This window comes from Anolis carolinensis, unplaced genomic scaffold, assembly GCF_035594765.1.
Source record: "Anolis carolinensis isolate JA03-04 unplaced genomic scaffold, rAnoCar3.1.pri scaffold_7, whole genome shotgun sequence".
In the NCBI taxonomy this organism is placed as follows: domain Eukaryota; kingdom Metazoa; phylum Chordata; class Lepidosauria; order Squamata; family Dactyloidae; genus Anolis; species Anolis carolinensis.
Genome location: NW_026943818.1, coordinates 33,173,254 through 33,186,002, shown reverse-complemented (window position 1 = coordinate 33,186,002; position 12,749 = coordinate 33,173,254). Strand labels below are relative to the sequence as shown.

General features: G+C 39.0%; 1 protein-coding gene across 2 annotated transcripts in view; it reads right to left on the bottom strand.

The window, feature by feature from the left end:
* Positions 1–11,891, bottom strand: part of klhl26 (kelch like family member 26) — a 12,778-nt gene extending 887 nt beyond the window's left edge. Inside the window, exons 1-3 of one of the 2 annotated variants that reach the window (XM_062959674.1) lie at positions 11,602–11,891; positions 6,686–6,868; positions 1–2,841 (exon numbers count right to left, since the gene is read on the bottom strand). The exon at positions 1–2,841 is cut by the window's left edge and continues 887 nt beyond it. In XM_062959674.1, coding sequence (XP_062815744.1) covers positions 1,260–2,841; positions 6,686–6,868; positions 11,602–11,711 — 1,875 coding nt within the window. In that variant the 5' untranslated portion in view covers positions 11,712–11,891 and the 3' untranslated portion in view covers positions 1–1,259. Of the gene's footprint in view, positions 2,842–6,685; positions 6,869–6,952; positions 7,457–11,601 lie in introns of those variants that run through there. The other variant, XM_062959673.1, reaches the window with a different exon arrangement.
* Positions 11,892–12,749: the final 858 nt, after the last annotated feature.

Below are 12,749 nucleotides of genomic sequence, written 5' to 3'. Positions count from 1 at the left end.
AAACCTTTCCTCAGGCGAAGGAAGAGGTAAACAAACCTTTCCTTAGGCGACGGAAGAGGTAAACAAACCTTTCCTCAGGCGAAGGAAGAGGTAAACAAACCTTTCCTCAGGCGAAGGAAGAGGTAAACAAACCTTTCCTTAGGCGAAGGAAGAAGTAAACAAACCTTTCCTCAGGCGAAGGAAGAGGTAAACAAACCTTTCCTTAGGCGAAGGAAGAAGTAAACAAACCTTTCCTCAGGCGAAGGAAGAGGTAAACAAACCTTTCCTTAGGCGAAGGAAGAGGTAAACAAACCTTTCCTTAGGCGAAGGAAGAGGTAAACAAACCTTTCCTCAGGCGAAGGAAGAGGTAAACAAACCTTTCCTTAGGCGAAGGAAGAGGTAAACAAACCTTTCCTTAGGCGAAGGAAGAGGTAAACAAACCTTTCCTCAGGCGAAGGAAGAGGTAAACAAACCTTTCCTCAGGCGAAGGAAGAGGTAAACAAACCTTTCCTCAGGCAAAGGAAGAGGTAAAGAAACCTTTCCTCAGCTGAAAGAAGTAAACAAACCTTTCCTCAGCCGAAGGAAGAGGTAAACAAACCTTTCCTCAGCTGAAAGAAGTAAACAAACCTTTCCTCAGCTGAAAGAAGAGGTAAAGAAACCTTTCCTAAGCCGAAGGAAGAAATAAAGAAACCTTTCCTCAGGCGAAGGAAGAGGTAAACAAACCTTTCCTCAGCTGAAAGAAGTAAACAAACCTTTCCTCAGCTGAAAGAAGAGGTAAAGAAACCTTTCCTAAGCCGAAGGAAGAAGTAAAGAAACCTTTCCTCAGGCGAAGGAAGAGGTAAACAAACCTTTCCTCAGCTGAAAGTAAACAAACCTTTCCTCAGCTGAAAGAAGAGGTAAACAAACCTTTCCTCAGCCAAAGGAAGAGGTAAAGAAACCTTTCCTCAGGCGAAGGAAGAGATAAACAGAGGTTTACCTCTTCCTTCGCCTGAGGAAAGGGTTGTTTATTTCTTCCTTCGCCTGAAGAAAGGGTTTTTCCTCAGCGAAGGAAGAGATAAACAACCCTTTCCTCAGGTGAAGGAAGAAGTAAAGAAACCCTTCCTCAGCCGAAAGAGGTAAACAAACCCATCCTCAGGTGAAGAAAGAGGTAAACAAACCCATCCAACCACGTTTGACTCGTATATAATGTTTGCAGGCTCGAAAAGAGGACAGTGGTGTACGTACATAAATATATAGGGGAGGGCCCAAAGCTTTATTTGGCATGCAGTGGGGGGGCGGGGTCACCTCCGGGCCACGTCCTGCGGGAGGACGACCGGGGCGCAGGCGATGCCCGCAAAGGACTCTGGGATGTGCAGGTCGCGCTCCCACTCGTCGGTCTGGGTGTTGTAGACCTGCACGATGCTGGTGACGTTGTTGAGGTGCCAGTTGTAGCCCCCCACCACGTAGATGCGGTCCTCCAAGAGGCAGCAGCCCGCCTCCGACTGCCCGGCCCGCATGGGGCTCACCGCCGTCCACTGGTCGGCCTCCGGGACGTAGTGCTCGGCCGCCAGGACGTCGAAGCAGCGGTCGACGTGGTCCATGCGGCCGCCGAGGGCGTAGATGCGTCCGCGAGCGGCGGCCATGGCGTGCAACACTCGGGGCTCGTTCATCGGAGCCTTGAACTCCCACTGATCCGTTTCCGGGTCGTAGCAATGCAAGGCCTTTTTGTCCTCCACCGAGATGCCGTAACCCCCGGAGACGTATAGTTTGCCCCCCAGCGCGGCCCCCGCGTGGCCCCACGTCCGGCGCTTCAGAGAGCAGACATAGCTCCACTCATTTGTCCTGGGACAGTATGTTTCCACGGAAGCCAAACTACCAGAACGGTTGCGTCCTCCTGTCGCGTATAATGCGCCGCGCAATACGTGTAGTTGGAACTGGATCCGACTCTCTTGCATCGCTTGTATGCGCAGCCACTGGTTCAAATGCGGATCGTAACGATAGCAAAGATCCTCGGCTCCTTCGCCGCTTCGATACTGCAAACGTTGTCCGCCCGCCATGTAAACAAAGTTGTCCAGGACGGCGACACACGCGTGGCTACTCCCCGAATCCATCTCCGTCAATTCCTTAAATTGCCGGGAAGCGCCGTCCGGAAGATAGTAAACTTTGGTGCTGACGTTGCGATCGTTGTCGGTATACGGCGTGCCGCCGAACGCGACTAACGACAGCACGTCCGAGCGGATTGCGGTGCGCGGAGACTGCATTTCGTGCTGCCGGAACGGCAAAATCTGATAATTGAAGGCCTCCAGGAGATACTGCCGGCACAAGACGTCCTCCACCATGATGTCCAAGGTCTGGACGCTGTAGACGAGCTCGAGGGGTTTCATGAGCGGGAAGCGGATGTGGCAGAGGACCTGGCTGGCCGTGGAGCGCCGAGCGGGGTCGTGTTGCAGCCAGCGGACGGCCGCGCGGAAGAGCTCGATCTCGGCACAGCTCTTCAACTTGTTGCTCCGGAGGAAGAACACCAACCGCTCCAGAGGCAGCTGCAGGAAGTCCTCCTCCTTGGAGATCTGGAGAAAGTGCCGGAAGGTGAAGGCGTCCACCGACTCCTTCAAGGAGGCCAAACTAAAAGCGGTGGCCATCTGGCCGATGTTGAGACAAGTTTCGACGCTCATCGCCGACTTGAGGAACTCCTCGCAGAGCTCCACCACTGGCGCCATCTGCAAGAAGACGGCCGCCCCCAGGACGTCCTGGATGCAGTCGAGGTCGAGGGTGACTTCGGCGCTGTAGGCGAAGTCGATGATGTGCCTCAGGCCCTTGGCGGAGACGCCCTTCAGCTCGATCACGTCCTGGCTGGCTTCACGCATCCCGCCGGTGAACATGGCCCTGGGGCAGCAGGAAAGATTTGATGAGATCCTTGCGGGGCTAAACTACGCTAAAAGCCCTGGGAGACCACCAACTAGACTCTCCCTCTCTTCTGATTTGCCTGGAATGGATATTGTGCTGGTACAGCTGTACCAGAAACTTCAGCTTTATTTTCTTTCTGCAAAAGTTTTGCAATCATAGGACAGGCCACCTGTCAATCACCATTAAGTTTGGTTACGCCCCTTGTTCAGGGCTCTGGGAGGGAAGGAGCCATTTTTAAGTTAGTCTCACTTAGGAAGCTCATCTATAGGACGTAGACCAGCTTGTCCCATAAAAAGCTTCATATTTTAAGAACACCAGGGATACAGAACAACAGCACAGAAACATCTGCAAGCCTTGGCTGGTAGGTCCACTCGACAACCAGATGCACTTGGAGTCGGCAGTGGGTCCCAGACCAGCTAGGCCCAGATAATAGATAGCCTGGGAGAGGTTATAAGAGGGTTTTCATAGTTATTCAAAGCCAATCGCCTGTCCCGTGGGGACAAGACTACTTGAAGATTTATTATTTGTTCGTCAATAAAGACTTTGTTATTTCTTTAAAGACTTCAAGGCCATCTTTTCAGGGAAATTCCTCAACAACCTTTCTTTAGGCACCCTGGCTTCCCGCTGGGCGTAAAGTGTACGTCCTATATAATAGACAATCAGTAACAGGCCCAGCGCGTGACAGAATAGATATCATAATTCATTCCCGCATCCCGCCGGTGAACATGGCCCTGCAAAGGGGAGCAGGTGCAGCAGGAAAGATTTTGTGAGATCCTTGCGGGGCTAAACTACGCAAAAGCCCTGGGAGACCACCAACTTGACTCTCCCTCTCTTTTGATTTGCCTGGAATGGATATCGTAATTTGTTCCCGCATCCCGCCGGTGAACATGGCCCTGCAAGGAGAGCAGGCGCAGCAGGAAAGATTTTATGAGATCCTTGCGGGGCTAAACTACGCTAAAAGCACTGTCTTGTCTTGAACGCTAAGTAGAACCTGCCAACTAAAGATAATTATATTATACTATACTATACACATACATTCACACATATATCATATCTATCTATCTCAACCATATCTATGGTCTGTATGGGCATCTGTCAGGAGGGCTTGGATGGTGCCTTCCAGCCTGGCAGAAGGGGGTTGGGGGTCCCTTCCAACTCTAGGATTCTATGATATAACTGTCACACATACACATTATTATTATTATTGTTTATATTATATTATACTATCACATATTATAATTATTATTATATTATACTATACACATACATCTGTCGGGAGGGCTTGGATGGTATTATTATTATTATACTATACACATACACATAAATCTATCTCAACCATATCTATCACACATTTGGCTGTATGGCCATCTGTTGGGAGGGCTTGTCTGGTATTATTATTATTATTATTATTATTATTATTATTATTATATTATACACACACTCACACATAGATCTATCTCAACCATATCTATCACATCTTTGGCTGTATGGCCATCTGTCGGGAGGGTTTGGATGGTATTATTATTATTATTATTATTATTATTATTATACACATACATAGTATGTTTGGATGGTATTATTATTATTATTATTTTATTGTATGACACAGCAAACAAGATAGACATGCTGGATTTCATATCACAAAATCACAAGTCGAACACTTCCCAAGTGTCTAGGACTGTGTGATGTATTTTCGGATGAAAATATTATTATTACTGTTATTATTATTATTATACTATACACATACACACACAGAGATCTATCTCAGCCATATCTATCACATCTTTGGCTGTATGGCCATCTGTCGGGAGGGTAGGGATAGTATTATTATTATTATATTATATGTGTACACACATATAGATCTATCTAAACCATATCTATCACACATTTGGCTGTATGGCCATCTGTCGGGAGGGTTTGGATTGTATTATTATTATTATTATTATTATTATTATTATTATTATACTATACACATACACTCACACATAAATCTATCTCCACCATATCTATCACATCTTTGGCTGTATGGCCATCTGGATGGTTATATTATTATATTATTATTATTATTATTATTATTATTATTATTATTATTATTATATTATACTATACACATACACTCACACATAAATCTATCTCAACCATATCAGCCAAAGATGTGATATGCTTGAGATAGCTCTATGTGTGAGTGTATGTGTATACTATAATATAATAATACCATCCAAACCCTCCCAACAGATGGCCATATTATTATTATTATTATTATTATTATTATTATTCTATACACATGCACTCACACACAGATCTATCTCAACCATATCTATCACACATTTGGCTGTATGGCCATCTGTCGGGAGGGTTTGGATGGTATTATTATTATTATTATTATTATTATTATTGATATTATTATTATTATTATTATTATTATTATTATACTATTCACATACACTCACACACAGATCTATCTTAACCATATCTATCACATCTTTGGCTATATGGCCATCTGTCGGGAGGGTTTGGATGGTATTATTATTATTATATTATAGTATACACATACACTCAAACATAGATCTATCTCAACCATATCTACCACATCTTTGGCTGTGTGGCCATCTGTCGGGAGGGTTTGGATGATATTATTATTATTATTATTATTATTATTATTATTATTATTATTATTATTATTATTATTCTATACACATGCACTCACATACAGATCTATCTCAACCATATCTGTCACACATTTGGCTGTGTGGCCATCTGTCAGGAGGGTTTGGATATTATTATTATTATTATTATTATTATTATTATTCTATACACATGCACTCACACACAGATCTATCTCAACCATATCTATCACACATTTGGCTGTATGACCATCTGTCGGGAGGGTTTGGATGATATTATTATTATTATTATTCTATACACATGCACTCACACACAGATCTATCTCAACCATATCTATCACACATTTGGCTGTGTGGCCATCTGTCGGGAGGGTTTGGATGATATTATTATTATTATTATTATTATTATTATTATTATTATTATTATTATTATTATTCTATACACATACACTCACACACAGATCTATCTCAACCATATCTATCACACATTTGGCTGTATGGCCATCTGTCGGGAGGGTTTGGATGATATTATTATTATTATTATTATTCTATACACATGCACTCACACACAGATCTATCTCAACCATATCTATCACACATTTGGCTGTGTGGCCATCTGTCGGGAGGGTTTGGATGATATTATTATTATTATTATTATTATTATTATTATTATTATTCTATACACATACACTCACACATAAATCTATCTCAACCATATCAGCCAAAGATGTGATATGCTTGAGATAGATCTATGTGTGAGTGTATGTGTATACTATAATATAATAATACCATCCAAACCCTCCCGACAGATGGCCATATTATTATTATTATTATTATTATTATTATTATTATTATTATTATTCTATACACATGCACTCACACACAGATCTATCTCAACCATATCTATCACACATTTGGCTGTATGGCCATCTGTCGGGAGGGTTTGGATGGTATTATTATTATTATTATTATTATTATTATTATTCTATACACATGCACTCACACACAGATCTATCTCAACCATATCTATCACACATTTGGCTGTATGGCCATCTGTCGGGAGGGTTTGGATGATATTATTATTATTATTATTATTATTATTATTATTATTATTATTATTATTCTATACACATACACTCACACATAGATGTATCTCAACCCTATCTATCACATCTTTGGCCATATCTCTCACATCTCACCGGAAGTAGTCGCTGCAGGCGGCCAGGACGACTTTGTGGACCTGGAAGGCCTGGCTGTTGACGGTGAGGACCACGTCCAGGAGCTGGGCCTGGTCCCGGAGGGCGGCCAGGCCTTGGAGCAGGGTGGCGCTGTGCCCCGGGGCCGAGAAGGTGCACTTCAAGGCGCCGCTCTTGTCCGCCATGCTGCAAAAGGGAGGGAGGCAGGCTTGCTCAGGGAGGACACTTGACGTAGTTGAAACATCTAAGGTTACCTGGAATGACGCTTACCTGGTGGCATCCGGTGCCATTGGCCAAAGCCAACTGAGGGCCATGGGGCTCACCCTTGGCCCTGGGCTGGAAATAGCCATTATGACAGCATCCTCATCAGGTAACCTTGCCTGACTGCCCCTTCCCCATATACATCTATATATATAAAAGAGTGATGGCATCACGGCGACCCACAAAACAACAAAAGTACAGGCCCCCCAACCTCGAAATTTGACAACACAACCCATCACCCACGCCTCAGGGTTGATACAACAAAAAGAAAAGAAAAATAAAGTCCTAATTAGAGGGAGAGCAATAATTGTTTTTATCCAATTGCTGCCAGTTTAGAGGGCTAATCTCTGCCCACTTGGTCGCCTAGCAACCAATTCAGCCAAAGGACAGCCAGGGTTCAGTTAGGGGACAGGCAGATTTAGGCCTCACTTAGACTTCTTCCACAGATTATCTAATTTGCACTGGATTATATGGCAGTGTAGATTCAAGGCCCTTCTACACAGCTATATAACCCATTTATAATCTTATATTATCTGCTTTGCACTGGATTATCTTGACTCCACACTGCCATATAATCCACTTCAGTGTGCATTTTATACAGCTGTGAAGAAGGGGCCTCATATAATCCAGTTCTAAGCAGATAATTTAAGATTATCAATATACAGTAGAGTCTCACTTATTCAACATAAACAGGCCGGCAGGATAAGTAAATATGTTGGATAATAAGAAGGGATTCAGGAAAAGCCGATTAAACATCAAATTAGGTAATCGTTATACAAATTAAGCACCAAAACATCATATTATACAACAAATTTGACAGAAAAGGTAGTTCCACGCGCAGTAATGTTATGTAGTAATTACAGTAGAGTCTCACTTATCCAATGTTCTGGATTATCCAACACATTTTTGTAGTCAATGTTTTCAATATATCGTGATATTTTGGTGTTAAATTCATAAATACAGTAATTACTACATAGCATTACTGCGTATTGAACTACTTTTTCTGTCAAATTTGTTGTATAACATGATGTTTTGGTGTTTCATTTGTAAAATCATAACCTAATTTGATATTTAATAGGCTTTTCCTCAGTGCCTTGACAACACAACCCATCATCCACGCCTCAAGGTTGATACAACAAAAAGAAAAGAAAAATAAAGTCCTAATTAGAGGGAAAGGAATAATTGTTTTTATCCAATTGCTGCCAGTTAGAGGACTAATCTCTGCCCACTTGGTCTCCTAGCAACCAACTCAGCCGAGGGGACAGGCAGATTTAGCCCTCACTTAGGCTTCTTCCACAGATTATCTAATTTGCACTGGATTATATGGCAGTGTAGACTCAAGGCCCTTCCACACAGCTATATAACCCATTTATATTCTTATATTATCTGCTTGGCACTGGATTATCTTGACTCCACACTGCCATATAATCCAGTTCAGTGTGCAGTTGGATACAACTGGACTTAATGTCAGGAGAAAACCTTTACCCTTTACCTTCACTACCACCAATTCCTCAATACTTTATCTCCCATACCACCAGACTTTGCCACAGCAACGCGTGGCCGGGCACAGCTAGTGTATAATAACGATAATATATAATAACAATGCTACCAGATAAAGAATATAATAAATATATCTGTATATCTAATGACCCTGGTTATCCACACTTTCCCCATTTATATAATAACTAGCTGTGCCCGGCCACGCGTTGCTGTGGCGTTGTCTGGTGGTGTTGGTGAGAAATTGTTGAGGTAGTGGTGGTATTGAATGTCTGTTGTATGGTTGTCTTTATGTTTGGTATGCACACTGAAGTGGATTATATGGCAGTGTGGAGTCCAGATAATCTAGTTCAAAGCAGATAATATAAGATAATATAAGATTCTAAATGGGTTATATAGCTGTGTGGAAGGGCCTTGAGTCTACACTGCCATATAATCCAGTTCAAATCCTAAGTGAGGCCTAACTGTGCCTGTCTCCTGGGCTGAGTAGGTTGCTAGGAGACCAAGTGGGCGGAGCTTAGCCTTCTAACTGGCAGCAATTGGATAAAAACTATTATTCCTCTCCCTCTATTTAGGACTTTACTTTTCTTTTCTTTTTGTTGTATCAACCTAGAGCCGTGAATGATGGGTTGTGTTGTCAAATTTCGAGGTTGGGGGGCCTGTAGTTTTGTTGTTTTGTCCGCTGCCCTGATGCCATCACTCTTTTATATATATAGAATTAAAAAATACATACGTAATGTAATATAATATTTCATCTGACTCTGGTTATCTACTCCTTCTCCACATAATAATAATAATACACTAATATATCATATGAGCCTAGCTATCTACTTCTCAATAATAATAATAATAATAATAATAATAATATACAAATACATCAGATGACACTGGCTTCCTACTCCTTTCCCATATAATCATAATCATAATAATACATATGAATATATCATATGAGCCTTGCTATCTACTTCTCCATAATAATAATAATAATAGTATGCAAATACATCAGATGACACTAGCTTTCTACTCCTTCCCCACATAATAATAATAATAATAATAATAATAATAATAATAATGTACTAGTATATCATATGAGCCTAGCTATCTACTCCTTCCCCACATTATAATAACAATAATACACTGATATATCCTATGAGCCTAGCTATCTACTCCTTCCCCACATAATAGTAATAATAATACACTAATATATCATATGAGCCTAGCTATCTACTCCTTCTCCACATAATAATAATAATAATACACTAATATATCATAGAGCCTAGCTATCTACTCCTTCTCCACATAATAATAATAATAATACACTAATATATCATATGAGCCTAGCTATCTACTCCTTCCCCACATAATAATAATAATAATACACTAATATATCATATGAGCCTAGCTATCTCCTTCTCAATAATAATAATAATAATAATAATAATAATAATAAACAAATACATCAGATACTGGCTTCCAGCTCCTTCCCCATATGATAGAATCATAGAATCATAGATCATGATGATGATAATAATAATAATATACAAATACATCAGATGACACTGGCTTCCTACTCCTTCCCCATATAATCATAATAATACATATGAATATATCATATGAGCCTTGCTATCTACTTCTCCATAATAATAATAATAATATACAAATACATCAGATGACACTGGCTTTCTACTCCTTCCCCATATTATAATAATAATATTATTATTAATAATAATAATATACTAATATATCATATGAGTCTAGCTATCTACTTCTCCATAATAATAATAATAATATATGAATAAATCAGATGACACTGGCTTGCTACTCCTTCCCTATAGAATAATAATAATAATAATAATAATAATAATAATAATAATAATAATAATAACAACAACAACATACTAATATATCAGGCAACCTTGGCTTTCTACATCTTCTCCGTAAGGATGACAAAAATAATAGTAATAATAATAAAATACTAATATATCAGACAAAAATGGTTTTCTACGGCTCCCCTATACAGTATATATATATAGGAGGTAAACTATTGCCACATAATAATAATAATAGTCATATATCAGACGACTCTGCTTTCTACATCTTTCATATATGATATATTATTGCCATATAATAATAATAATAATATAGTCATATATCAGATGACTCTGGCTTTCTACACCTTCCATATATAGTATGATATAGTATTGCCAAATAATAATAATAATAATAAAGTCATATATCAGATGACTCTGGCTTTCTACATCTTACCCATATATATATATATATATATATATATATATATATATATATATATATATGATATAGTATTGCCATATAATAATAATAATAATAATAATAATAATAATAATAATAATAATAATAATATACTAACATATAAGATGACCCTGGCTTTCCACATCTTACCCATATATATATATGATACAGTATTGCCATATAATAATAATAATAATAATAATAGTAATAATATACTAACATATCAGATGACCCTGGCTTTCTACATCTTCCCCACATATATATATTTAAGTTTACTTTCTACACCTTCCCCATATACATATATTAATTTAATATAATGGTATTCTCCACACATACATACAGTAGAGTCTCACTTATCCAACGTAAACGGGCCGGCAGAACACTGGATAAGCGAATATGTTGGATAATAAGGAGAGATTAAGGAAAAGCCTATTAAACATCAAATTAGGTTATAATTTTACAAATTAAACCCCAAAACATCATGTTAGACAACACATTTGACAGAAAAAGTAGTTCAATGCACAGTAATGCTATGCAGTAATTACTATATTTACAAATTTAGCACCAAAATATCACGATGTATTAAAAACATTGACTACAAAAATGTGTTGGATAATCCAGAACGTTGGATAAGCGAGTGTTGGATAAGTGAGACTCTACTGTATATCTATTCTATGTGGAGGATAAAGGATGCTTGTCTCCTTTGGCCCCGCCCCTTTACCCTCCCGCTTCCCCATTGGCCCTTGGGGGGGCCCTTGTTGCCTAGGCAACAGGGGAGGGCCCCGTTGCCAAGGACACCGGGGCCTTGTTGCCAAGGATACTGAGGCCTTGTTTTCAAAGACACAGGCCGGGGCCTTTCGTTCTCCCGCCGCCCCCGCCGTGCCGCTCACCTTCCCCGGCTGCGAGGGCTGCTCCTTCCGGGCGACGGAGGCCCCTCGGAGGCCGCGGGAGAGGCGCCGGAGCCGGAGGCAAAAGCGCAGGCCCCGCCGGACTCCGCCATCTTGGTTTTGCCCCCGAAGCCACGCCCACTTGCGTCCCCTCGTCGCCTTCAGGGCCCTAGCCACGCCCCCTCATTACCATGAGGGGTGACGTCATCACAATAAAATAAAACCAATCCATTGTCTGACAAATGGACCATTTATTATGATTATTAACTTTATTATTATTATTAAACAATTACTATTATTAACTCTATTATCCTCATTCTTAAACGATTACTATTATTAGCAAATGCATTATTATTAGATCCGAATACTATTATTATTATTATTATTACTATTACTATTCATTCACTATATTCAATATTTATTTTAATATTCTATTGCATTCAATATTTTATTATTATTAACTATTATCCTCATTCTTAAACTATTGCTATTACTGTACTATTATTATTATTATTATTAGATTACTATTACTATTTATTATTAGCAACTGCATTATTAGATCCGAACACTATTATACTATTACTATTCATTCACTATATTAAATATTTATTTTAATATTCTATTGTATTCAATATTTTATTATTATTAACTCTATTATCCTCATTCTTAAACTATTGCTATTACTGTACTATTATTATTATTATTATTATTATTAGATTACTATTACTATTTATTATTAGCAACTGCATTATTAGATCCGAATACTATTATACTATTACTATTCATTCACTATATTAAATATTTATTTTAATATTCTATTGCATTCAATATTTTATTATTATTAACTATTATCCTCATTCTTAAACTATTGCTATTACTGTACTATTATTATTATTATTATTTGATTACTATTACTATTTATTATTAGCAACTGCATTATTAGATCTGATTACTATTATACTATTACTATTCATTCACTATATTAAATATTTATTTTAATATTCTATTGCATTCAATATTTTATTATTATTAACTCTATTATCCCCATTCTTAAACTATTGCTATTACTGTACTATTATTATTATTATTATTATTTGATTACTATTACTATTCATTCAATATATCAAATATTTAAATATTCTATTGCATTC